This window comes from Odocoileus virginianus, chromosome 17, assembly GCF_023699985.2.
Source record: "Odocoileus virginianus isolate 20LAN1187 ecotype Illinois chromosome 17, Ovbor_1.2, whole genome shotgun sequence".
Classification (NCBI taxonomy): domain Eukaryota; kingdom Metazoa; phylum Chordata; class Mammalia; order Artiodactyla; family Cervidae; genus Odocoileus; species Odocoileus virginianus.
This window is the reverse complement of record NC_069690.1, coordinates 32,775,904-32,802,620: the sequence shown is the minus strand read 5'-3', so window position 1 is coordinate 32,802,620 and position 26,717 is coordinate 32,775,904. Positions and strand designations below refer to the sequence as shown.

Genomic DNA, 26,717 nt, shown 5'->3' with positions numbered 1-26,717 from the left:
CCAGAGGGGGTGTCTTGGAGCCCTGGAAGAGGAGGTGACTCCCACATTTGCCCAGGGGGTGGAGCACCGGGGGGCTCTGGCAGGACTTTCTGATGACTGAGGTAGTGAACTCCCTGCCACCAGGTGTGTGAGCAGAGTCCGATGCCCCCTCTTGGAGGGTGGTTGAGAGGTGGGTGCTGGGCTTCTGAAGGGCTGCCAGTATGTCAGTATGCCACACTGCCAGTATGCAGGTAAAGGGGCCCTACCCAAGCCTTCACCTAGAATGGCCCAGACAAGACTGGAGCCCAAGCCTAGCTCCCTGGCTCTTGCCTTGCCCACTGGCCACCTTCTCACCACGTGCAGCTACCTTCCTGCCACTACTACAAGCGATGCCCACCAGCTTGGGTCAGAAAAGGGCAGGAGCCATTCCCTACAGGCTCCGTGCCTGTCCTGTCTCCCTTACACCTGCTGCTGCTCACAAGGGGGTTAGGGCCACAGTCCCAGGTGTCCAGGCCTTCCCATCCCACTGGCCCTGCTGGCCTGGCCTTGCCAAGTTACCCCACGACAGGCCCCACTTCCCAGCAGAGACTGTTAGGCCCTCAGTTAGGACGTGAAAACAGGCCCAAAATGGAGGCCAGTAGTCCTCTCTGCTTAACGGACAGGATATGGGACTGCATCTCATCCGCGCACCCACCGCACGTGTGGGCACTGATGTCATTCCCGCCTCCAGAGCTTGTCGGGGTCCTAAGCCGGAGGTAATGGTTCAAAAACACTCCTGCCGGGTCGCAGGGTCCGGAGCTCAGGCCCTGACCAGCCGGGGACGGTGGGTGGAGAGGGCGCAGGGACAATGGGGCGGGCGCACAATGGTCAGAAAGGAGAGACTACGAAACCCAAGATGCATTTCATTCAAGAGAAAAATCTGGGGAGGTTGCTAGAGGAGTGAACCAAGCCTCCAAAAACCACAATGAAGGCGCGGGTGGGAGGGACGGGCCCAGGAGCGTGACCACGCGAGCAGGCCTGCGGGTCAGGCGGGGCCTGGAGGGTCTGAACAAAGGGCTAGGCGCCCGGTAGATCGGCGACTCCCGGGACCGAGGCCCGCGCTCCAGTACCGGCTCCCCGCCATCCCCAGGGCACCCTGCCCAGGAGAGCCGCGCACGCGCGGCCGCCTGGACGTGACTCGGGCAACGTCCACGCGGGGAGGGGGCGAGGGGGGGGTGGCATCTGCGGCGGCAGCCGTCGGACAGGGCGCTCGGCCGGGGCTCTCAACCCAGGAATCTGAGTGTTCCCTTGCGCGCAAAGGGCTTCACTTCGGTCGCTTCTCCACTCAGGCACTCGTTTAGCCACCCGGTCATCCTTTTAGGGGTCCTTACATCCCGCCCGCGGCGAATTAGGGGGACGGACGCAGTAGCCAAGGCGACCGTCGGATGGACAGGCACGCGCGCCAACCGGCTTCTGGAAGCTGGCGTCTGGTCCCGCCCGGCCCGTGGCAGGTGGCCCAATGACAGAATCGGAAGCGCCAAAGGGGCGGTGCCCGGGGAGCCTTGCTTGTGGCGGTTCCCCGGTGATTGCGCGCTGTGGGCTGAGGCGATTTTGGGCGTTCGGACGATGCTGTGACGCAGCGTGGCGACAACGTTGGTGGCGTGAGCGCATTCCCGTGGAGGGAGCCCTTCGGCCGCGTGGGTGGCGCGGCGAGGAGGCAGGCTGCTGTTTGGGGCGCTCGCGTACCCCTTCAGTGGGTGGGGGAGGGGCGGCGGACTGCGAGCGGTCTTCGTCTGCGCGTGCGCGTACTTCTCCGCTGACCCGGCCTCACGCACGCGCATGCTCTGTGCGCGCGGAGCCGCGGTGGCTGGCTGTACTGCGCGTGCGCTTGGAGCAGCCCGCTGAGGAGCGGCGCTGGCGGACGTCGGGCGGGCGGCCGTGACGTCGTGAGGAGCGCTTTAAAGTGAGGGCCGGGCCGGGCGTCTGAGGGTCCGGCCGGGAGTCGGGCCGAGCCTCCGCGGCCGCCCTGCGCGGCATGAGGCCCTGCCGGCGCTCCTGCCCCCCCGGACGCGGAGGAGGAGGGAGCCCCGTCGCCCCCGCCGCCGCATGACCCGCAGCCCCTGAGGCCGCCCCTCGACGCCCCAGCCGGGCCGCGCGGCCTCGCTCGCGGGCCTGGCGCTGAGGGCCCCTGCGGTCAGGGGCCCGGGCGCGTCCCCCAGAGCCATGCCCGGCCGCCCCGCCCGCAGCGGAGGGCCCTAGAGCTGCGGCGCGGGCCATGGCGGCCGCCAGCGGCTACACGGACCTGCGGGAGAAGCTCAAGTCCATGACGTCCCGGGACAACTACAAGGCGGGCAGCCGAGAGGCCGCGGCGGCCGCTGCCGCCGCCGTGGCTGCTGCCGCCGCCGCCGCCGCCGCGGCCGAGCCCTACACGGCGTCCGGGGCCAAGCGCAAGTACCCGGAGGACTCGGACCCCGAGCGCAGCGATTTCGAGGAGCAGCAGCTGCAGAAGGAGGAGGAGGCACGCAAGGTGAAGAGCGGCATCCGTCAGATGCGCCTGTTCAGCCAGGACGAGTGCGCCAAGATCGAGGCCCGCATCGACGAGGTGGTGTCCCGCGCAGAGAAGGGCCTGTACAACGAGCACACGGTGGACCGGGCTCCGCTGCGCAACAAGTACTTCTTCGGCGAGGGCTACACGTACGGCGCGCAGCTGCAGAAGCGCGGGCCCGGCCAGGAGCGCCTCTATCCGCCCGGAGACGTGGACGAGATCCCCGAGTGGGTGCACCAGCTGGTCATCCAGAAGCTGGTGGAGCACCGCGTCATCCCCGAGGGCTTCGTCAACAGCGCCGTCATCAACGACTACCAGCCCGGCGGCTGCATCGTGTCCCACGTGGACCCCATCCACATCTTTGAGCGCCCCATCGTGTCCGTGTCCTTCTTCAGCGACTCCGCGCTCTGCTTCGGCTGCAAGTTCCAGTTCAAGCCTATCCGGGTGTCGGAGCCCGTGCTTTCCCTACCGGTGCGCAGGGGGAGCGTGACTGTGCTCAGGTAACCGCCTGGGAGGAGGGGGCGGCCACGGGAGCCTGAGCTTTCTGTCTCTGACCCCGGCTTTTGTGTGGGGGGCGGGGGTGGAGGCGGGGAAACGGGGTCTGCGTATAAAATGTGTTCGGTAAGAGCAGCGGAGCTAGAAAACTATCCCCAGGGCACCTTTGTTGAGATCTAGGAGTTGACCCAAGAACTAGTCTAAAGGTATTTTTCCAGAAGGCTAATTTTAAGAGTCTCTTAACGTTCCTAATTTAAACAAGTCACTTTTCCATTTGGGGTCTCCAGCTCCAAGTGTGTGTGTTTTTAAGAAAATTAGTTGGAATTACTGCCTAACAGTCATCCCAAACCTGCAGTTTCTGGTCTGCTTAACCAGAGGATTCGTAACAGAGTAGATCCTCACAGAGGAAGGCCCCAGGAGAATTTAACTGATGGTGCTCTCCATTCCCAAGAGGGGGAGTGGCTGCCCTGGAGCTGAACACATCAGTGGTTGGGCCAGGAGAATAGACTTAAAATGCAGCCCCCTTTGGCTGCCGGAGAGCCCACTGCTGCTTTGTAAGATGTGCCTGTAATCAGGATCAGATGAAACACAATAAAGCTTGTCTTTTTACCTGGTGTTGCGCTGTGTAGTTGTGTCAGCACAACTTGGGCTCTTGGCCTGTTTTCAGTCCAGGATCCTGTTGAGAATTACCTCAGTTCCCCTGTCCCCTGGAGGAGATTGCCTTCTGGAACACCTTTGCTGTTTCTATGAAGCAAAAAATGTATTTGAAAGCTGCTTCTTTCCAGTACTGAAACAAGCACATCTAGCAATGTACTTAAGTAATCCCCAAAACCTCTTAGGAGATCTAGATTGCAGCTATTCACAGTGGCTTGGTTGACCACCAGATTCTAGCACAGGATCAGGACACACTGTGGTTTCGTTGTGAGCCGCTTTACCTCTGAAGTTCAGTCAGTGCCATAGGCCACGGTCATGGGTAGAAACAGGGTTGCTGGAGTCCTCTTAACATCATGAGGCAAGTCTTGTGTGTTCATTCAGGGGAGCAGCAGAGGCTGCTTCCCATTCTAGGAGTGGCGGCAGAGCTGGGTGATACCAAGGTCTTCCCAAAGGAAAGTTGGCTAAGTTAGTAGCAGCGGAAGCAGTGCTTTGGCTCCGTTGTACATCAAAAGATAAGAGGACCACTCACCTCTCAGGTGCCCATTTGTCACCTGGACCCTGAGCTTCTCTGTGTGGTGCTTGCAGATTGAAGTCTTAGTGGAACCCTGTAGGATGGGATTTCCAGAGCAGACTTTCCCAGGTGGCCCGCTGTGTGAGGCAGTTTGGTGTCTGACTTCACTGAAGGGCTCTCTGTCCTAAAAGGGTTTCACTCAAGGGCTATTTGGTCTCTTAATGGGATACTAGTGTCCCAAATAATCCCAGAATCTCTGGGTTGTCAGCTCAAGGTCTCACAGTGGTCTGATGTGTAAAATGTGGGGGCATAAGAGGCAGTTTGTGACTTTGAGAGTCTCCCTTCCTCCCACACACGCACTCCCTGTATTGAAGAAGTTTCAAGTTCTTAAAGTGCAGGTCTGTTAGTGATCAGCAGCAGGATTGCATCACCAGGAAAATTTTCTTCATCTTTTCCTTAGAAGAGTATACAGTCCTGAGGCTTTCCCAGTCCCTTCCTTCTGGGTTCTGACTTGGCTGAGGAATCAGTGTGGGAGGCTTAGCCCTGTCCTGAAAAGTGCTGCCCCAGGCCTTTGAACCCAGCTGTCCTTTCATTTGCTCTGGCATTTTGTGGGCGTTCTCCGAGCCGGCTTTTACGCCTGTAAGTGGGGCTGATGCCAACCTCAAGGCCTGTTAGAACTAAATCTGGTGATTTAGTGTCTCCAAGAGGGCCCGGCACCAGGTGGGCCCTTACCCGGGTGCTTTCATACACAGGATGACAAGTGTTCCCCTGCTTCTTTTGGGAGAACCTTAAACCCCTCTTGGCCCAGGGGAGGCCACAGACGGTTAGTGACAGCCCAGGAAGGTAACTGCAGGAATCCACTCTGGAGGGTGAAAGCTTTCAGGAGGAAGTCAGCAGCAGCTTGAACAGTGACTTGGAGGTGACTGAGAGTAAGCCAAGCAGAGAAGGTGTGGGCGGAGGGAGCGCTTGGGAAGTGGCTGTAGGTCAGGGGCTATGGCTTGAGGCTGACTAGGGGCAGATGGCGCTCATTATAGTCCTCAGAGCCAACCTGAACCTGAGGGTGAGGGCTCTGGTGCGGCTGCCTCGATGAAGCTCTAGGTCTGAGCTTCTCAGCAGCAGTGCTGTTGGCATCTGGGCCGGTTCATTACCTGTTGGTGGGGGCTGTCTTGTGTGGTGTGGAATGTTTAGCAGGATCCCTGCCTTCTGTCTACTGGTGCCGGAAGCATCTTCTGTGACAGTGAAGAACATCTCTAGGTGTTGCCCTATATCTCCCGCGGGTAGAATGTTCCCCAGTGGAGAGCCACTACTCTTGGGCTCTAGACACCCCCACTAATTTAAGTTCTCCAGCACCTGCTCGCTTAGCTTTCTCAGCTTGCTTGCTGTGCAGGTGGGTGAACACCTGCCTGTTGGTGGTGACTCTTCAAGTCCTGCTTGGGCTCTTCCCCAGGTTGGTGGGAGGGGAGCTTGCATGCACTTCCCAGTGTGTATCCCAGCCCAGAACTGTGAGCTGCCCATAGGAAGGGGCTGGTGAAGACAGTGGCTCTCTACAGATGTGGAGGGTTCTAGTCACTCTCATCTGACTCAGACTTGTGTTGTTCATGGCAGTGGGGGGGTGTACCCGTCCAAGGCAACATGGCAGGAGTGCAGTTTTGTATTTAACAGCTGTCAGAATGGATTTCAGTGTGTGGCAAACATTGATTCAGCAGTGTCCAAAAGTGGGCATTTAGAGCAAGGCCTCCCAGACCCTTCTGGAAGTGCTTTTGTAACCTTTCCATGTTGGGCCTCAATAGGTCCTCTCTTAATGTGGTTCTCTAGGGAAATAAATACCTTTTATCTCTTCTTTATGTATCAGTTCATCCCATATTCCTTCTCCTGTTCTCTGTACAGTAAATGAGAGATTAAGACAGATTTCATTTGGATTAACTGGAATAATTACAAGGCTAATTGCTTACTTGCGCTATTTTTAATCACTGCTTCTTGGGTTGTGGTTGTGGTGGCCGCATGCCGGAAGACCCAGGCCTGTCTGAGATGGCAGGGTCCCCCAGCCACAAGACATGCTGCGGTGAGCACAGCCTGTGACCTCCAGATAACAGTTGATGTTGGGTGGAGTGGCACCCTGTCAGTTCTGGGCAGAGGACTGATTTTGTTCAGCTGGTTGAAAGCAAAATTTAGCTTTCTGGCTTAAAATAGTCGGGAATGTAGGGCAGATAGGTCTGGGCCACATCTCTTGTGTGGAGTCTTCTGATTCCATGAGAGGGGGAGGGACCTCAGGAGGAAGTCAGGGCTGTTTATTCTCAGGAGGAGTTCTGGACCAGGGGTGTTGGCTGGTCTTGGTTCTCCCAGGCTTGACTAGAAGGCAGAGGGCAGCAAAGGGAAGGAAGCAGGCGGGCTGGTGACAGTCTCAGTCATGAAGCTCAGCGGAAACTCGAGAGAGCCGTTTTCAGCTGGGCAGTTGGTATGTGGCTGTTGCTGGGATCTGATGCTAGCTACTCAGAGGCAGAGGTTCACCTTTGCAGACTTCTTTTCTGGGAGTGGTGGGAACACCTGTATCCTTTGCTGAGGTCAGTGAGGCCCCCCAGACAGACTGGACCTTGTCACTGGGAAACACAGATGGCTTTTCTTCCTCTCCCTCCCCACCACGCTCCACCCAAAAAGCAAAAACCAGCATAGCAGTGACACTGAAACCAAGAGTTTGATTAGAGCTCCAGTGCCACCACTTTAGCTGTTTGCCTTTGGGCAGATTACTTAATCTCTCTGGCCCCTAGTTTGCCTCCTCATTGTAGGGCTCTTGACATCTAGAGTTGTTATGGAAGATTGACTCTCTTTCACACCACTGAAGCTTGAGGTTTTGGTGGAGTGTCTGAAGATGAGCTGCTTCTGTGCTCAGCCATGTTCTATTTATACCTTGATGTGTACAGAATTGGGACTTGGAGCGGGTTGACTGCCTTCATTCTGGGTTCAGAAAGCCCCAAGACTGCTTCATCGTACTGGCTATGTGTCTTCTAGGGAGTTCACATGTGGTTATAACTTGAGCCTGAGTTCACAGTTCTGCTCCTGTGCCCAGGAGGCTGGCCTGCTGCCCCTCCCCTCCCCCCGCCCCAAGCCTCAGGGGGGTCTTCTAGGCCTCTTACAGGTGAGGCAGGTTCATGAGGACTGCCAAAACAGCTCGCCCCCATTGGAGGGAGGCTGTCATCAGGTAGTCCCTCCATCTCTGGTTCTGTCTGCCCTGGGCAAAACACGTAGTAGATGGGGAATGGCAGCCTCCTTGGAACTGTGCCTTAATAATTCTGTGTGCAGGGCTGGCCCCTTGAGGAGAGGTGTGCAGTCCTGCACAGTCCCTTATAAAGAGTCTTCCAGACTCCTCCTTTGACCTGCACCTAATCCTCTGAGGAAGGACTGACTTACCGCAGTCTCTTGAGTCTTCAAAGCAGTGGAAACGTTGAGCTCAACACAGATGTCATTTAGTATCTGCTGCCTGTAGAGATGTGGAAGGCCTTTGCAGAGCTTTGTCTTGTAGGGAAGACAATTGCCACAGGCTGAACAGTAGTAGTCAAGAGATTTGGGTGAGTGGTTTGGGGAAGCCCAGCCTAGAGAGTTGAGCAGAGCTTCCCAAGGGAGGAGAGACTCTTGAAGAATCACTCTAAGGTGCAGCGTGGTGGGTGGCAGCCAGGCTCTGGCTCTGTGTGCTGGTGGTGCACTGGTCACTGCTGCGTAGAGAGGGCCGTGAGGGGCCCTGTCCAGGTGCATACCATCCCGAGGTGCTTTCTCCTCTCCCTTCCCTGTGAAAACAAAAGGGCGGGAGGTGCCAGCACTTTTCTTCATGTTCAACCCAGCCCTGGACTGGACCCAGGACATATTAAATTTCAAGTTGGCGGAATGGGACTTTCAAACAGTTTCTCTTGTAGCAGATAGGTTCCTTGGCAGTAAATAACCTTTTGTGGTCTCTGCTGAAATTCAGACTGAAGAGCTTCCATAGATCAGGACTTTGAGCCTCCCACTTCCAGTGCAGCCTGATACTGAGGAGGGGTCAGTACGTTGTGTCATAGCTGCCAGAAGTTCTGAAAAACCACTGCTAGTGAGCTGTTGTCTGTGCAGTCCCACCTCTGTCCTAGTTCTGAGGTTGGGCTGGGTGGCAGGAACCTGGCCTGGCTTGCTCTTCTTTCTGAAGCCTTTGGGAGGTAAAATTTGATCAGCTTCTGTGTTACGGGATGCAATTCCTTGTTGAAAATGAGAAGTCAGGGCCCTTGGCAGCTCCTGTAGCCAAGTCAGACAGGTTAGGTCATCCTGTTAGCACAAGGAAGGTTGCCTGCAGCCTATACTGCAGATCTTGGCCATAGAGATGTGCCTTGGATTGCTTTTGGGAAAGTCCTGGATTTACATGGGACTGTCTCACAGACCATACCTGTGCTTCCGCAAAGTGGAGTGACAAGAGAATACAGGATGAGGTCTAGAGCTCCCAGCTCTGGGAGTGGGCCCAGGAGGCCTCTGCTGCAGGCAGAGCCTGGATCTAGGTGGTCCAGGGCCCCTGGCTTGTGTCAGCTGTTTGGTAAATGTGGGTGCCAGGCACCCCACATTGTCTAACTGAATTCTCACAGTCATCCTGCAGGTGGGCCTCCCACTACTCCTCTCCAGGGTGCCAACCAGGAAGACCTGGGACATAATTCTACTGGATGAGAGGAGGCACTGACCTCTTTTTAAAATCTTATCATGAGTCACCACTAAGGAGTTGTAAGTCACATAACACAACCACACCAGCACCTGAGAACCTACTGCTGTCCCTGCACATGGAGGCACTGAGGGTTCAACCCAGCATGCAGATGCAGCTCAGCTGAGGTGACAGAGCTCAGGTTCTTCTTGGGTCTCTTCAGCTTCTCCATCCTGTGTGGCATTTCTCTCTGTGCCTCCAGATATTAATAGGTGTTATTTGAGAGAATGTTCTTTGGTCAGTGCTCAGCTAAACGAAGTCAGCAGATTCTTTTTGTGGTAGTAATTCTCAGATCCTTTAATGTACCAATGCTTTTTTAAACTCACCAGTGTTTTCAAATTGATTTGACTGTGGATACTTGTCTGTAGTTTCTTGTGGGACTGTTATTTACAGAGAAAATTGAAAAACTGGCTGAGGAGCAGCTCAGAGGGGAAAATTCCTAACATAAGGGTCCTTTCCTCTGCCTTCCACATTGCTTCATATCAGATCTTCGTCTCAGGCATGGTTCTTTCTTGGACTTCATTTGCTCTTGCATCCAGTTCTTGCCCAAGTGTGGGTAGCCTGGCCATTTTGAGAGGTCCTTCAGAGGCCTGCTGTATTTCTGACAGCTGAGAAGGAGCTGACTGGCTGCTGAACACAGGATGGTGGGGGGTGGCCAGGGGCCCCTGAGCAGGAGGAGGTGGCCTGGGGCTGGGTGTCTTTCTGGGTATGGTGCTCCCTGTGCTCAGTTGGGTAACTCGGGGTGGGGGTGCCTTTTGGCTGCTAGGCCCCCAGTGAGGGCATGTGCTCAGGGAGCCGAGTTTGCTTCCAGTGTTCCAAGTTGGAGAGACATTAGCTGTGAAGAGGACAGCCATCTACCCACACTCACTGGTCTGAGCAGTTTTAAAAATCATGTAGCTTGATGAAAATAAATAGATACTTGAGTGTGATGGAAATTCTTAAAACATTCCAAACACAGCTGTCATCAAGATTTTGGATCCCCTAAAAAGAAGGCTATGGAAAGCTTTTTTTCCAAGTAGACAAATTCTCTTTTTGCCGTAGTTCTCTCTGGTGACTCAGTGCTGTCAGCGTCTGTTTTGATCTCCTCTGCCAGCCCAGGGGTAGGGTGGGGGGAGGGGATGCGGTTCTTCTCCCCATGGTCTGGCCTGAGTCACTCTGCCTGCCTCCAAAGCCACTCAAGTTGTGCCCTCTTGGGGGCCCTTTGAAAGGGCTTCTTGCTTGTGCAAGGAGATTTCCTTCTGGGCTTCTGCTTCAAGACCTACCTTTACCTCATCCCAGGTTTTCCCTTAATGATTTCTGGGCAGAAATATCATGAAACTTAACACGTTATTTCCTTCCATGTAGGTCTTTGGACCTCTTAAGTAAGGGGGCGGAGGGTGGCCTTAAGACCAGGACCCTATTTCTGCCCCCTCACCCCTGGGATCTTTGGTTGTCCATTCATGCTCACGTGCTGTTTCTTTTCAGTGGATATGCTGCTGATGAAATCACCCACTGCATCCGGCCTCAGGACATCAAGGAGCGCAGAGCGGTCATCATCCTCAGGAAGTGAGTGCCCTGGTGTCTGGCTCCCTCTCTCATTAGCCTTTAGTGTGAGGGCTGAGCAAAAGCACACACTCCCAGGGTTTCTGACCTGGGTCTTGAGACAGGGTTTGGGAGTATTCCTCCAGACCCTGCCTCCCCCACCTCTTCCTTTCCCTTCCTCCTTGTTCCGATCTGTTGCGTGTGCATCTCACTGAATATTTTTAGGTGTGCCTCAGCAGCTTGCTGTAAAGTTGCCTGGGTTTTCACTTCTGTGAGGAGCAGGGAGTGAGGAGTGGGGATGAAGGTAAGTGGCTGGCCGTGTGTTCAGCAGGTGCGTGCCTTGTTGCTGTCCCTCCTCTTTGGCCGGGGTCAGGAAAGCAATGACCAACATGGCCAATCCTGGCATCTCCAGCACTTTTGTGTGTGTGTGCTCAAGCGGTGCTTGGACTGAGCCGTGCAGACACTGGGTCAAGACAATCCTCCCTGGATGGAGGCTGGTGTCTTGAGAGGCTTGCTGATTGCTCAGGTTGTGTGGAAATCAATGAGCAGGGCGGGGCCAGTGCCTAGACCCAGGCTGGAACAGAATGTCCTATAACTTGCCTTATTTTTTAGAACAGATTTAGATTTACAGAGCCATGCAGACAGCAGAACGCACCCTGTCCCCTCCTGGTAATGTCTCGCGTCAGTGTGGCACGTTTATCACAGTCGGGAAACCAGTAATGACCTGGACGATTAACTGAGGTTCATCCTTTATTCACATGTCCCGGTTCCTTCTCACGTCCTCTTCTGTCCCAGAAGGACATTTGGTGGTCATGTCACTTCTGTGTCACGCCTGCTGTGATACCTTTTCAGACTTGCCTTACTCGTAATAACACTGACCTTATTCGTGGTAACACTGACCGGCCAGGTATATGGCAGAAGGCCCTCAGCTGGGGAGTATGCGGTGTTGCCTCACGGTCACACTAGCTGTGGGTTTGGCGAGGAGGCCGCAGAGGGGCAGTGCCCTTCTTGTCACATCACATCCTGGGCACAGGGCCTTCCATTGTCCACACTGACCTCAAGCACCTGGCTAAGGTGGTGTTGTCGGGTTTCTGCCTTTAGAGTCACTGCTGCCCCCTGTCCATGCTGTCCTCTCAGCGAAAACGTTGCTATGGGTGGCCCACATGTGAGGAGTAGGGGGTGAGTGCCACCTCCTTGAAGGCCATTTGGGAACTTCTGTGGGAGATTTTTCTGTTCCCTTTGTTTACTTCTTTGTTCTCTTGTTTCCTGATGGTAGCACGGACTTGTGTGTATTCTATGCTCGACTTGTTTCTGCTTTGGCCTTTGGGAGCTCTGTCTTTTTTAAAGTACATCCTCACTTTCTGGCCTATCATCTTTCTGACTTCAGTTTATAACTTCACTGTCTTGGCCCTTTGGGTCCAGAACTCCAGAGTATTGTGATGGTGATGTCTTTTTGGCATGACTTTGCCAAATCAGAACATTGAGTCTATCATCTGTAGAATGAAGTTGTGGACAGTCTTGTGGTGCAGGCAGAGCACTGGGCACCAAGGGGAGCACCAGACAGCGGCCAGCCTGGCAGCCTCTCTCCTCTGGCCTAAGGATATTCCCAGGATCCATCGGAAGAAGGTTTTTCATCTGTCTTTATGCTTGTGTTTCCTGTGGTTCCCAGCATATTCCAGAATCCATGACCTGAAAGTGAGGCAGCTGAGTGTCGCTTCTCTCTGGCTTTCCTCCCCAGTGATTTCTTGTCAGATGTGCCTGGGACCTCCAAGAGCAGCTGGAGATAGGTTTGGCCTGGGAGCCGGCGGTGGAGGGGAGTAGAACCAACACGATGCCTCCTATTGTCCCTCCCAGCTCCACATGATAAGCCTGTCCAGGGAGATCTTCACTGGAGGTGCAGGTGAAAATGGCCAGAGTCCGAGTCATCCTTCCTTGTGTGGTGGCCCCCGTACCTGGCTGCCCAAGCTGTGTGCTCCTTGGTGGACTAGGAATCTGCACTCTTTGACCAGCTGAGCCCTTGCCAGTGTTCTGACCTTGGAGAATGGCTGTTGTGGGTTGACCTTCTGACCTGAGTGGGCCCAGGAGTCAGCCAGGGACTGGGCTGGAGGACAGAAGCACAGACCTTGGAAAGGGGGCGGAAAGGGGTGGTGGATGTGCGGGGCTGCTGAGGTGTGCAATGCCCAGCTGTAAGCAGCCACCCTGGGGAGCAGAGAAGAGGCAGGGCCACACTGTCACCTGCTGAGTGAGTCAGCTCCTCTCGGTGTCTTCCCTGTTGTCTGCTCGTCGCTGCCATTAGAGGACCCGCAGCTCCAAGGATGGCCTGTGAGCTGATGTCCCAGGCTCTTGGAGCAGTGGCCACTGTTGAGAATACTTTCTCTTCGAACATGTTCACCTTCTGATCCACAGCCACCCCACTCCCCACCCAAGTGACCCATGTCTACACACTGAAAGTTGGTTACTCTAGCTGTCCTTCAGGACTCAAAGGTCAGCCATTTTGATACAGGGAAAGCAAAGGAGGCTGGGAGAGCCCTGGTCATCTGGGCCCTGGCACTGAGGTGGTCCAGAGGAGGACTGCTCCAGAGGTGGTCCAGAGGAGGACTGAGGTGGCCAGTTAGGAGCAGCACCAGGTGGAAAAGTACAAGCTGGTGACCTGATGGAGAGGGGAGCATCCTGGCTTAGGCATTGCCAGGGGTCACAGCTGTGGCCTTGGTGGATGTCCTTGAGTGAGGCCCCCTCGGGTGGGCTCTGAGACCCACCCTGTTCCCTGTAGGTAGGTGGGGGAACCAGCCCTGCCTTCTCTTGGATTTGGATAAAGATCACATAGGCTGCTGAGAGTGGGCCTGGGGGCTCTTGTCACCACTTCAGGCTGGTCAGCACTGGGGTAGTCTTTCTAAAGGCCTCATGGGGGAGATGGGCAGGCGGTGGTCAGGTGCTTTTTAGTTCAGCAAAACACAGCTCCTTTGCAGGTGAGTGATGCTGAGTCTTCACACAGGACGTGGTGTCGTAGTTTCTTGCCTGGAGGCCGGAACTGACCTTAGGAGAGCCTCCTTGAGTGCGTTCCTCAGGCTGCAGTTCAGTGTTGTAATGTGTTGGGATCACAACCAGTAAATAGCTGAGTGCATCCTTGGACCCTGGTTTCCTGGTGCTGGCTCTTGTGGCTGGCGGTGGTTTGCATAGTGGAACACCCTGAGCCCCACCCTGGGGTGGGTGCTGTGAGTTGAGAGCCCCGAGCCTCACATACAGAAGGGCTTTCTTGCCTCTGTTGTACCAGTAGAGAACTGGGAGCTGAGGGTATTTTAAGTGGCAAGGGGGCTACCCTCCAGGATGTGGGGTGAGGTTGCAGCTGCAGGTCGGTCAGCCCCTCAGTGCCCCCAGCCTCCTGGCATGTTGCTGTCTTCTAGCCTGCCCAGTGCAGGTCTCCCAACTGATGGGTTGGGGTTGTGGTAAGGACGCTGTGCTCAACTCAGGTGCAGCGGGAGGAGGGAGAGCCCAGGTGTGGGGAGGCCTGTGTCTTGAGGGAGGGGGGCAGGAAGCCCTTACTAGGGCTTCAGCTGGGGGATCCCTGCACGCCTATCATCTGGGCCCTGTGGTGTGGCTGGGTTCTGTGGAGCCCTGCCTCCTGGGCCTCTGGCTTAAACTCGTGTGGTGTGGCGTGGTGGTAGCCAGGCTGCATGGCTGGAGGAAGCTGCCCTCAAGGCCTGGTGGTTCTGTAGGCTTGGGTCTGGGGGACAGTCTGCTGGAAGCCCAGGACCATGTATGTGCTTGGGCTGCCTCTCTCTTTGGGGAACTGCTCAGGTATTCTTCTGGCCCCCTGACCACAGCAGGCTGCTGCATCTGTCTGAGGACCGCTGGTGGTCCTGCTAGGGGAGGGACAGGGCATGGACTAAATCTGATGCTTAGAGCGGCCAGGGCACTTGAAGATGAGGAGTACTCAGACGCACCTGCCTTGCTACCCCAGTCTCCTTGCTCCCTTGAAAAGGCCAGGCTTTGTGGCACAGGGGCGCTTGGTGGGGGTGGGGCCAGAAGTCAGAGGTGGTTGGCAGTGGGGCCTGAAGAGCAGGCTGCTTCCCCGTCTCTAAGAAGTTGTGGTCCACCTCCAGGGACTGCTCTCAGCTCTGCCACAGTGAGGAGAGCCCAACTGGGCCTCAGGGGCACCAGGGATAGCAGCTGTGGACTGAGTCCACACTGGGTCTCTGATTTTGCGTTCTTCCCCAATCTGAGGGCAGTGCCTGGGACACTCAGCCCTCTCCCTTCCTCTCAGGTCATGTGTTAACATGTTCTATTAATGTTTGGCCATACTCTCTTGGTTGTGGCTTCCCCCATACCTACACCCAATCTATGCTTTGTCCTGGGAACTCTCCTGACATACCTGGGGTGCCTTGCTGTGACCCCGGACGTTGACTCAGATCTTTAAGGAGGGTCTTTGTTTCTGCTACCACTGAAGGAGACCAGACCCTAGACCAGACTGCTAGAACCAGGCTTCCTGCCTCCAAGCTTGTGGCTCTGTCCACTGGACCCTGGCCTGTGCCCTGACCTTGGCTGCCCTTTAAGGGGGTGGGCTCTGAAGGTGCACTGCTGGTGGGTTCTGGGCTGGGGGTCTGGCTCTCGCCTGGCTTCCTGAAGCTTGGTGGATGTTCCTCCATCGGTTGTGAGATGTATTTGTCATAGCCCCTAGGGAGTGTCAGGAGCCCTTCAGGGCCCCAAGCTTATAGATCCCCAGAGTGGGTAGGGAGACTGGCTCCTGGTAGAGCCGCCTCTGATCACCCCTCCCCGTGGGCTGATGTGACGGTGGTGGAGTGCGGTTGTGGGAAGCTGCCCTTTTCTCTTCTCCTTCTCTCAGGTAGCTAGAGAGAGACAGAGCTGGCCTGTGGCCCTGATTGGTGTCCACTCAGCTGGTCCCACCTATCTCCCCACAGCCCCAGTGGTCGTGGGCCCACGGTGAAGGCCCCTGTTCAGGCCACCGCTGTAGTCACAGCTGCTCAGGGAGGGTGGGGCCCACAGGCTCAGTTGAGCGCCAGCCCTGCCTGCATGGCGGGGTGTGCCTTCTAGCCCCAGAGGTGTGGGCCAGACTCTTCTCTGGCCGTCCGCGCTCACCTGACAAAACTTCCCTGTGGTCCTAGGCCCTCAGTCCTGCCCACACAGGCTTTCCTGCCCGCGTCTGTGCTCCCAGCTCCAGCGCGGCAGTATAGGGCACATGTCTTAAGAGTTAGCGGTGATTCTGGTTCCCACCCTCGGGTCAGGGGTGCCCAGCACCAGTTCTTCCCAGTGCCCCTGGCCTTGAAGGAGGTGGCTTGTCTTGGGTCTCTGGACCTTGAGAACTGAGAGAAGCCTTTGCTAAGAAGGGGCGGGATGTGCCTAGCTTGACTCTGAGGGCAGCCTCAGGGCTGCATCTTCCTCTTGCTACCAGGTCCTGTCGCCCAGCGGTCCCCAGAGGGGAGGCTGAGACTGGTGGGCCAGTCAGTGCAGCCAGGCCCCTCTAGCTTCTCCATCTAAGAGGCCAGAGCAAAGGGACAGGGAGATGGGCCCTGCCTGCCTTTCCACCAGTTTGGGTCTAATGACATCAGAATACTGGTGCCCTGCTGCAGAGGCATCCCCTGCTGGCCTCCAGAGAGTTACCCCAGCCCAGGTTTGGAGCCCTGTGGCTCCTGCTTGCCAGGCCTGTAGTCTCACCTAGACTAGCACTCTCTAAGGACTTCCAGGACACATGACTTCCCTCCTCACTGACCCAGTTTTCCTGTCTGTTGTGAGGACTGGATGCAGTTGTTCCCAAGAACCCAAGGCAGCTCTCAGGTTCCCCTCTGCTCTCTTCCCCCAGTGTTCTCGGGAGGCTGTCCTTTGAGCCCTGCCTGGCTACAGCACCTTCTTCTTCAGGACCCAGTTGTCTTTTGTGTCCAGCAGCCCATGGCAAAGGTGCCTTCAGGGCCTCCTGCCAGCTGCGCCCCTGGCTTCTCTTGCCACCTGACTTGCTGGCTGTCTCTCACGCAAAAGACCTTGGGCTTCTCGGAGGCCTCCCACACCAGCTTCCTCCTGGCCTGACATCATAAAGAACTTGGATCACTGTCCTGGGCTACCCCCTACCCACCTTCTCCATTCTTTCTTCCTGCCTCCTTGACTAGGCACTGTGTTCCAGTGCTTGGTGGGGGCTTTGCCTTCAGAAGCCCTCTGGCCTTGACTTGGCGAGTGTTCAGGAACCAGCAAAGGCTACCAGGTGGCTGTGGTGGGACCAGAGCCAAGCGTGAACGTGGAGGTGGGCCTGGGCCTCCTTGGGCTCTACTTCTGTTCCCCTCCAGCCCTTCCACACGCTGGACCTGGGGACCTTCCTGTCGGATCTCCAGGCAGGGGTAGGCATGTCTGGGAGTGTGGGGCCCACCAGTGGGGCCTTCAGTCCTCTGGCCGGTGCAGCTCACGTCCCCAGAGGGTCTCTAGGTCTGAGGGGGGGTGAGGTGGGGCCGCCCTGTCCAGCTGAGAGAGCCCTGGGGTCCTTCCCCTGGGGCAGCAGGGTCTTTGCAAGTCAGCCGGACCAGTCCCTAGTTGACACACGAGGAGACCAGAGCACAGAACAGAAGAGTGCTGACCTCACCTAGCCTGGCCAGAGTTGGTCTGATGGGGCCATGCCCTTCCCAGAGGCCCGCGGGTGACCGCATGTGCGTTTCCTTTGCAGGACAAGATTAGATGCACCCCGATTGGAAACCAAGTCCCTGAGCAGCTCCGTGCTGCCACCCAGCTATGCCTCAGATCGTCTGTCGGGAAACAGCAGGGACCCCGCTCTGAAACCTAAGCGATCCCACCGCAAGGCAGACCCTGATGCTGCCCACAGGTACTCAGCTGTGGTCCCTCAATGCAGGCCAGCAGAGTGGTGCCACCGCCTGACTGCAGAGTGAGATGGGTGGGCGGTCTGGGGTTGGTGGTTCGGAGCCTGCCATCTCCCACTTTTTCAGAGCCTTCTGTCTGCTTTGCTGCAGTTGGTGGCATTTTCAGCTAAGCCCTGACTACCTTCCTGTGGGGATGCTGCAGGCCTCCCCTTGCTCAGGACACGCTGAGGTGCTCCTGTGGGTTCTTTGGGAGTTCGAGGCGAAGTGAGGGACTTGGAAGTTTGCGGAGCAGGGTTTCCTCCCAGTAGGGTTCTGAGGAAGCTGTTCACGCCAAGACTGGAGGATGGGATAGTATGTGGTAAGGGCAGTATGGTCAGAAGGTGCCATGTAGGCTGAAATCCCAAGACAGGAAGAGCTTGGTAGCTCTTCGGGTAGTGGGGCTGGTGAGCAGAGAGGAAGAGTGGGCGTTGAGAAGGACTGAGAAGCCAGGGAGGCAGCAGGACCGGGCAGGGTCTCAAGGCTGCGATAGGAAGGCCACCTTGTGTCTGGCAACCTTGGCAATGTCCTGGGGTACAGACTCAGAGCCCAGCAGACCTCACAGGGTGATTGGGGAATGTCTTAGAAACCGAGTTTGGGGGCACTGGCACCTCGTGGGACCAGACATGGGGCAATGCTTCTGCCAGTGCCGCCCCCACAGAGGACCAGCCAGCTGGGGTGGCTGGGTAATGCCTCCCCCACACTTCCCCACAGGCCTCGGATTCTGGAGATGGACAAGGAGGAGAACCGGCGGTCTGTGCTGTTGCCCGCACATCGGCGGGGGGGCCGCTTCAGCTCTGAGAACTACCGGCGCAAGTCCTACGAGCCCGGGGAGGACTGCTCGGAGGCGGCGGGCAGCCCCGCCCGCAAGGTGAAGATGCGGCGGCACTAAAGCCAGCGCCTCCGGACTCCGTGACCCTCACTAGCTGCCCCTCCTTCTGTTCTGTTCTGAGGGTCCCCCCCACTTTTTTTTTTTTTTCCGATTCTGTTTTTTTTTCCCCTTGGTTTGTTGCCTGTTAAGGCTGAAGAATGGGATTGGCCAGGACCTGGTTCTCTTGTTCTGGGTTTCCTCCTGAATGGAAAGGCTGCTGGCATCTGTAGGCACAGAAGTGCACACCGGAGGGGCCAGTAGAGGTGTGGAGGGCTGTGTCATGCTGGGTTATTTAAAAGCAGCGAAATGTTTTGGTTAAGAAAATTCTTGTTTTGCTTTAAATGTAAATCTTCTCAGTGTTGTAAATGAAGTTCAGTCTCCTCCCTCTCCTCCCACCTGTGTCTGCACTGGGGTGAGGTCCTGCTGGTTCTGCAGGGGGCCTGCTACCCTCCCACCGCTCACCTACTCTCCAGGCCCAGCAGCTCAGGTGGATACACCTCCTGCAGCTGTTGGGGGGATGATGAGCAGAAGCCTGGACGGTGTCAGCCCCTGCTGCCCTAGAGCTGTTACTGGCTGAAACCTCTGGTTTCCTGCACACCCTCTGGCCTGCTCTGCCCAAGGGTCCCTGGCTGCCAAGGAACCGGCTGCAGTGGTCTTGACCTCTTGCTGGGAGCCCACCTCTTTGCTGGTTACTCCTTTCAGGCATATGCGTGCGACTGTACGGAATAGTTATAGACTTGCCATGTTGGGCAGTTTTAGGGGTTGTTTCTAGCTGGAGGGACTGATGTCCTTCCAGGTCTAGCATTTGGGGTATGGAAAATTGTTGTGGTGTGTGGTAGGGTTTTGTTTTCTTTTGTTCTGGGTTTTCATTTTTTTCCTTTGGCCTCCTGGCTTTTTCCTTTCCTTTTCTTTTCTCATCTGTCGACCAGCGTGGGCCTTCTCCCTGTGTCATCCCCGTAGGAAGGGCCCTCCTGCAGCATGCATCCAGGGCCAGAGGTTGGGCCTGCAGATGGAGCGGGAGCCTCCTTCACCTCGGGCATCAGACCTGGGGAAGGGGCTTTTAAAAAATAATAACAGAAGGGGAAACAAGTGAAGTTTTTGGCAGTTTCAACCCACTCATCTTTGAGGGCTTCAAGGTTTTGCTGATCACGGTTCCTTAGGAATGTCTCCTTGCCAGCAGGCCTAAGACCCAGGCCCACTGAGAGCAGAGCCCCTCCCGGTTCCCAGGCTGCCCCATCCAGGGGCTGGTCCAAGAGGAGGCTGCAGAGAGCTGGGCAGCCACCATCAAGATGCCCCTTTTGGGGCCAGAACTCCTTTGCCAGCGTGGATTCCTCAAGTTGGGACTTCGTAACTAAAGCAGTTGCAGTTTTATTTTTTTTACAGCTTTTTTCCCAAAAATGATTTGTAGTTGTGTGTGCAGCACTTTGCCCTGATATGTGTGCTCTACAATAAAAACCAAATCTAATATATTTTGAAACAGTTGTCTGATGCTGTTGTAAGAGAGGGTTTGCCTTTCTTCTTTAATCCCTTTGTTCTGCCCTGAAACCCTGAAGGGGGTGGGAGGGCAGAATCCCTTGCCCACCAGGGCTCCAGAGGAGGTGAGCGGTTGCTGACTCAGGGCTGAGGACCGGCTCACTCACTGTCTCTCAAATTGCAGTGAGGATGGACTTTGTAACCCATGTGTCCAGATGCCTGTCGTGGGCACCATAGGCCCACAGGAGCCAGCATCCTGCACTGCTGAGTTGCAGATGCCTGTCTTTTGGAGTGATCAGAGAGACTGCAGGCCAGTGGAGGAGGAATAGCATGAGCAAAGGCAGGGAGAGCCTGGCCTTTGTAGCAAATGCACCAGTAGTTTTGTTCATTGAACAAACTGTCGAGTTCCTGCTGCGTGCTGGCCAAGCGCTCACTGTGGCCCTATGGTGAGCACAGCCCTTCAAGCCCCTGCTTTCAGGGTGAGCGTGTAGAGCTGAGGATGCAGATGCTGGGGCCCAGGAACTAGTCCCTTCAGATCCTGGACCTGGTTTCCAGGTTCTGGCCAGGGCTTTGGTCTAGTCTCCCTCACTCACTCCCAGTGCCCAGAGTCACTCTGCTTGGCTGAATTCTTGCTGTGAAAACCTGGCAAGCCACTTAGTTCCTCATTTAACAGGGAGAGGAGAGTCTATAGGGAGTAAGTGAGTGGCCAGGGCTCAGGCCTGCAGATTGGTGACAGGATGTGAAGTGAAGGCGAGGTGAGCAGCGCTTCCTTGTGGTCTGTGGCCAGTTGAGCCTGCAGGGGTAGCCACTGGGCTGGGCAGATGGGCCCTGGCCGCCGCTGAAAGGAGCTCGGCAGCTGAGAGGAAGGTCATCCAGCCCACATGGCAGGGGCGGCTCCCCAACTCTGCCCAGGCCTGACTCTGGGGTCACAGGATGGGCGCTTGTGTGCAGGACTGCGAGGGACTCCCCACTGCCACTGCGACAGAGCCAGACGGGTCCTTCCCAGTCCCTGAGTAGGGACCAGAGGATGAGGCCAGAGGATGGGGTGTCCAGCCCTGCTGTGTCTCTGGCTCTGGTTTCTGTCCCGGTGCAGTGGTTCCATGGCATGCCGTCTCCGAGACTCCCCAGGCAGCTGTGGGGACGTACATCCGATTCCCTGAAGTGGGCTGTCCCCCACCCCCTGCTGGCGCACCAGTGTCTGGGCCACGTGCCAAGTCCCATCTCTGCCCCTGCCCAACCCTGCATACAGTAGGTGCTCTAACAACATCTGACTCCAGCCCCTCCCAATCTGGGCAGCCCATCCCATTCCCACAATCCTGTTGTGTGGTGGGGGAAACTGAGGCCCGAAGTCACATCCATTCACTCAGAAAACATCTGCGTGTCTGCTGAGGGTATGAGACGATCTGGTGTGTGTCACATACATGTGAGGTTTCTGTAGGTCATGCCGATAGGTGTGCAGCACCTACATTACCAATAATAGAGTACACAGCACTCGTAAGCTGTTGAGCCAGTTTTTCACAGGATGCTTGTATTTGTTGTTGCAGAATTCTTATATTTGGAGCTCACCCATGGTAATTCAGCCACAATATGGTGAATGGAGTTGTACCCCATCTGCCTGCATTGCTTTCCTGTGGCTGCAGGAACAAACAGCCACAAACCTGGTGGCTTAAAACAACAGACATCGATCTCACACTTTGGAGGTCAGAAACCCAAAATCACTACCCCTGGACTAGAATCTGCGCATTCAGATTCAGCTGTTTCTGCCTCCGTGGCCACATGGCCACCTCTTCTTCTGTGCCCCACATCTCTTCTGCCTCTGCCTCTCCCTCAGAGCCCATCTGAATAACCAAAAATAATCTCCCCATGTAAAGAGCTGTAATCACATCTGCAAGGTTAAAAGAAATGTAAAACAATTTGCATTCTGGGGATTAAGGTCTGATAACCTTATGGGGGCCATTGTTTAGCCTGCTACACCTCTCTTCCCAATAAGTATGTCACTAAATTTGATACATGACCTATGACCTCTCATCATTGAACAGACTTATTTGGGTTGAAATGTTTCAGTCTCAACACTACTTTCCAATTTAATCTGCATCATCAGTACCTTCTTCATTTAAATCTTAAGCTTAAACTTGTGCTTTAATCTTAAGCTTTAACATGGCAGCCGCTGGACAGCCCGGCTGAAATGTGGCTAGTTTGAACTGAGAGGAACTTGAAATGTCAAATATACACCAGAATCTGAAGAGTTGGTGCAAAAAAAGGATGTAAAAAAATATCATTAGTTACTTTCTACTGATTACATTGAAATGATAGTATTTTGGACTCACCTGGGTTAAATAAAATATGCTATTTAATTTTAACCTGTTACTGTTTTAAGTCTGGCTGCTAGGGAATTTAAAATTACGTATGTGGCTTGCATTGTGTTTCTGTTGAATGGCACTGGTCTAGACAAGGAAAACCAGCCTGACTGGTGGTGGTCTGTTTCCGTGGTGTAACAGTGAAAGTCGCTCAGCCATGTCCAACTCTTTGCAACCTCAAGGACTATACAGTCCACGGAATCCTCCAGGCCAGAATACTGGAGTGGGTAGCCTGTCCCTTCTCCAGGGGATCTTCCCAACCCAGGAATGGAACCAGGGTCTCCTGCATGGCAGGGGGAATCTGCCAGCTGAGCCACCAGTACTCCCTTGCAGCGGACTTCCAGCTGGCTGTGTGTATTACTACAGTGTTGCCATCACACAGATGCAGTTAGTGAAGGAAGGGCAGCAGAGGAGGAAAATTAAGAAAGAAAGGAAGCACTTAGTTCTGATCTTTACCTTTGTTTTTAACTTTTAAGTAACAGCTTTGTTTGACAACTGACTCACAAAAATTCCCAAAACCTAACAATAGGCTGTTGGGAGCAGCTTCCCATGGAGGATTTTGAGCAGAGGAGCACTTGGGCAGATATAGGGTCCTGCGGGCTGCAGGGCTGAGTGGTAAGTAGCAGGCGCGGATTAAAAATTTCACAGTCTGGGGCCCTCCAACTGGGTGCTCCTGGGCGCACTTCCCCTGGTGCCCACAGAGCGGCAGCAGAGCCCCAGTGTTGGTGCCTCGAGTGGTTGGGGGGGGGGGGGGCAGCCCTCCCTTGGTGTAGAAGGGGAGCTGAGGCCCCAAGGGAAAGACAAGGGCTCCCTGCTGCTGCTGCCTGGCTCAGCCAAGGTCCCAGGGGGTGGGTATGCAGGGCAGCCCAAGGGCTTGTGGGTCAGGGCTATCCCAGCTCCATGGACCTCCAGAGAGTTCTGTGTGACCCAGTGCTGCCACTCCAGGCTGGGACCCAGACCCAACTCCCTAACTCCCACCCTCTCTAGACTCATTGTGATTGAGGCCCTTTATGATCTACCTCATTTATTTCTCATCTCAACCTCTGATGTATCTCACTTGGGGCCCAGGCTCAAATTCTGACATTGCCATGTACTAGCTGTGTGACTCTGGGCAGATTACTTAACCTCTCTGATCTTGATTTCTTTCTATGTAAAACAGGCATAGGATGAAAGGAATGACTATGGTGCCTGACACAGATCAAGTGTTCAGTATTAATAAATGGTAGCAATTAACATTGGCCCCCATCTTGCGGATGAGTAAACTGAGGCCCAGAAAGATGAAGTGGCAGAGCAGGATTAGAACTTGGAGCCACAGAGACAAAGCACAGAACTCCACCTTCCAACTGGTCTGTGACAGGCCCCTGGAACCTCAAACCTAACACTCCTACAGGGGGAGGGCAGGTACACCCAATCCCCCAGGTCCTATGGCCCAGCTGAGCCGACAAAAGCACAGGGCAGACCTGGCTCAGGGCCAGTGTCAGGGCTGGAGGGAGCCCTGGGCTGGAGGTCCGAAGACCCTTGTGTGGCCCCCTATATGACGTTGGGGGGTCATTCCCCTGTAAAAGGAGGACAGGCCGGGTCTGCCCCCACCTCCCCTGCCAGGCCTTCCTTCCCTGGGCCCCCCGCACACTGCTCACCCTCTGTGGGCTGACAGGCCCGGAGCCGCTGTTCCTCGCCTATCCGGGCTCAAACCCACCATAAAGGATGAGGGCTACCCCAGCTTGGGCTCCCAGCACTCTCAGTCAGCCCCTCAACCCCGCTAGAACCCTCATCATCTACCTCCAACCCCGCCTGCCCGCCCCACCCCCAGCCCAGATTCCACTCCTGGAATCCTGGGGCCTGCCAGGCCCCTGGGGGAGCCGCCAGGAAGAAGCTGCTTGTGTGGTTTGGGCAGCGGAGGAGGGTCGCGGCCTCAGCTGGGATCTGGGCCAGCTCCTGGAAGGCGGCCCGCCTCCCGCAGCCAGGCTCTCCAGACCTTCCTCCCATCCTGGGCTGCCCCTGTTCGGCCTCCCTGGGGGGCTTTCTCACCACCCCTTCTCCCTGCCGTCTCTCAGCAGGTGGCCTTGGACCTTAGCTTCCATTTCCTGTCTGTAAAGAGGGTTGTCCTTGTGCCTACCTCCAGTGTCACCGCAAAGATCCGAGCAGATAAAACACAAATGCAGAATCTATTGGGGTGCCTGCCTCTGAGGACATCCTGGATGCACGCCAGCCTGGCTCTGGGACACCGCTACTCTCCCCACATCCATCAACCACCAAGTCCTATGACCTTTGACTCCCAGTGTGGGTTATTATTATTTGCATTTTATCTTTTTAATGCAACATTTCAACCACACTGAAAAATACTTGAGAAGCCACATTACCACCCACATGTGTTAACAGTTTGTCACACTTGCTTTTTGACATTCTAAGATTAATTCATATATTATTTTTTAAATGTGTTGAGTATCTGCTGCGTGCTAGGCACTGTTCTAGGCACTGGGGACACAGCTTCAAAATCAAGCCCTCAGGGAGCTCATCCTTAAACTAGGAGACAAATAATATATATAGACAGTGGGTAAGAAGAGGCAGGCAGAGAGGAACAGGCTGGGGAAGCATTGGAAATCTAGAGGCTTTGGTGGCGTGAGGCAGGGAGTGGGTTCCTTGAACAAGTGTCATCAAGTCAGGACTGAGAGGAGAAAAGTAAAGTGAAAGTCACTCAGTCATGTCCAACTCTTTGCAGCCCCATGGTCTGCCTGGTTTCTCTGTCCATGGAATTCTCCAGGCAAGAATACTGGAGTGAGTTGCCATTCCCTTCTCCTGGGGATCTTCCCAACCCAGGACTAGAACCCAAGTGTCTTACACTGCAGGCAGATTCTTTACCATCTGAGCCACCAGGGAAGACTCAAAGGAGGGGAGGGAGTTGGCAAAGCATCTCAAGCAAGGAAACAGCAAGTGCAGGGCCCCTGAGGAAGAAGCCTGCCTGGTACCTGTGAAGACTGGAGAGGCGGCCAGTTCTGAGCTGGCTCACCAGGGACAGATCCTGGCCAGCCTTGGGCTCCACTCCTGCTTAAATCATCTCATTGAGTCCTTAATGCATTTTACAGATGGGGAAACTGATGGCCAGGTAAGATGGCTTACTAGAGGGTACTCAGCTAGCAAGGGTATGTCTTGGGATCTGAAGCGAGACCTGGGTCCCACCTCAGAGCTGGGCGGGGCCCTGGGGTGGCCTAGGAGGAGGAGGAGGATGTAGGGAGAGGCCACCCCACCCAGGAAATGCCGGGAAGTCCCAGCCCGTCCCTGGCCTGAGGCTGACCTGAGGCTGGGAGGCTGCAGGACAGACCAGCTTTCCCTTCCGGTGCTGACTCAGGCGCCCTCCTGCTCCCCCATCTCCAGATCAGGTATGGGGGTCATCCGAGGTCAAGAAGACCCTGTGTACATGCCCTTGCCTGGGCTTCCCTGAGTCTGCTTCCTGCTCTGAGCAGGCTTGGCCCTGCTGCCCCAGGGCAACCGTGGTGATCACAGGCTGGGCCCAGGCTCTCGGAGTAGGGGAGGCACAAGCAGTCCCTGGTGCCCAGACCTGCCCTGCGCCATGTCTCAGTTTACCCATTTAACCTCTTTCAACCTGATCGGATGGGGCCAAGCTGAGGCCTCAGAGTCACCTGGTAAAGGGCTATTTTAAAGTCCAGACTCGGGCACCGCTCCACAGGCATTCACACAGGTGTCGGGGAGCTCTGGCACTCTGGGAACCCCTGCTTGCCTGGGGCCCTCCTCTCTCTCCCTCCCGCCTTCTCTACTGTTGAACTGCCCCTCTCCAGGACACCTACCTGGGGTCAGATGCCTCTTCTGGGCTCCCAACACCCCCAGGCATCCCCAGTATAGCACAGCAAACTCCAGGTTGCTGTGGTCTCCAGTCAGTTCTGTGTCCCTCTAGACTGTGTGGAGGGGGAGGCATGGCTGCCCTTTCAAAGACAGAAATGGAGACTGAGAAAGGGCAAGGACCAGGGTGACAGAGGGGCGGAGCTCAAACAGCAATTACCAAGAACTCTAATACAGCTGACTCCCACATGACACTTCCTGTCTGCTTGGCACAGCCTGGTCTCAGGGCTTTACAAATACTAATTCACTTCTTGTTCATAATGACCCTCTAAGGCAGGTAGAGGCTGAGCACCACAGAATTGATGCTTTTGAACTGTGGTGTTGGAGAAGACTCGACAGTCCCTTGGACTGCAAGGAGATCAAACCAGTCAATCCTAAAGGAAATCAACCCTGAATATTCATTGGAAGGACTGATGCTGAAGCTCCAATCCTTTGGCCACTTGATGTGAAAAGCCGTCTCATTAGAAAAGACCCTGATGCTAGGAAAGATTGAAGGCAGGAGAAGAAGAGGACGACAGAGTATGAGATGGTTGGATGACATTACCAACTCAATGGACATGAGTTTGGCAGGCTCCAGGAGATGGTGAAGGAGAGGGCAGCCTGGCATGCTGCAGTCCATGGGGTTGCCAAAAGTCGGACAAGACTGAGCCACTGAACAACAAAAACAAAGGCAGGTACTAGGATTACCCACGTTTTTTACAAATGAGGAAACCTGAGACACAGAGCTTAAATGTCTTTCTCTAGGTCGCACAGCTTCTAAAGGCAACTAAGGATGTGAATTAACAGCTTCCTAACACTTCCCTGTGTGAGGCCTTCACTTTGCAGAAGAGGCCACTTAGGGCTCAGGCAGTCAAAATCAGCCACGGTTGGGAGGGCAGGCGCCAGAACCCAGGCCTCAGAGCACCCGAGTTGAGTGCGGGCAGT

The 26,717-nt window shown here is 55.4% G+C and overlaps 1 protein-coding gene across 1 annotated transcript; it reads left to right on the top strand.

Moving 5' to 3' along the window:
* The first annotated feature begins 1,480 nt into the window (after positions 1–1,480).
* On the top strand, positions 1,481–19,585 carry ALKBH5 (alkB homolog 5, RNA demethylase). Its single transcript, XM_020914100.2, has 4 exons — positions 1,481–3,003; positions 10,333–10,413; positions 17,051–17,206; positions 17,952–19,585. The coding sequence occupies exons 1-4, from the start codon at positions 2,234–2,236 to the stop codon at positions 18,127–18,129; spliced, it is 1,185 nt and encodes a 394-aa protein (XP_020769759.1). The 5' UTR covers positions 1,481–2,233; the 3' UTR covers positions 18,130–19,585.
* The last annotated feature ends 7,132 nt before the right edge of the window (positions 19,586–26,717 follow it).

Bases quoted from the DNA above. Each gene is read 5' to 3' on its own strand.
- ALKBH5 (XM_020914100.2), top strand. From the start codon at position 2,234: ATGGCGGCCGCCAGCGGCTACACGGACCTGCGGGAGAAGCTCAAGTCC. The intron at 3,004-10,332 runs GTAACCGCCTGG...GTTTCTTTTCAG, and splicing joins GGGAGCGTGACTGTGCTCAG to TGGATATGCTGCTGATGAAA. The intron at 10,414-17,050 runs GTGAGTGCCCTG...TTTCCTTTGCAG, and splicing joins GCGGTCATCATCCTCAGGAA to GACAAGATTAGATGCACCCC.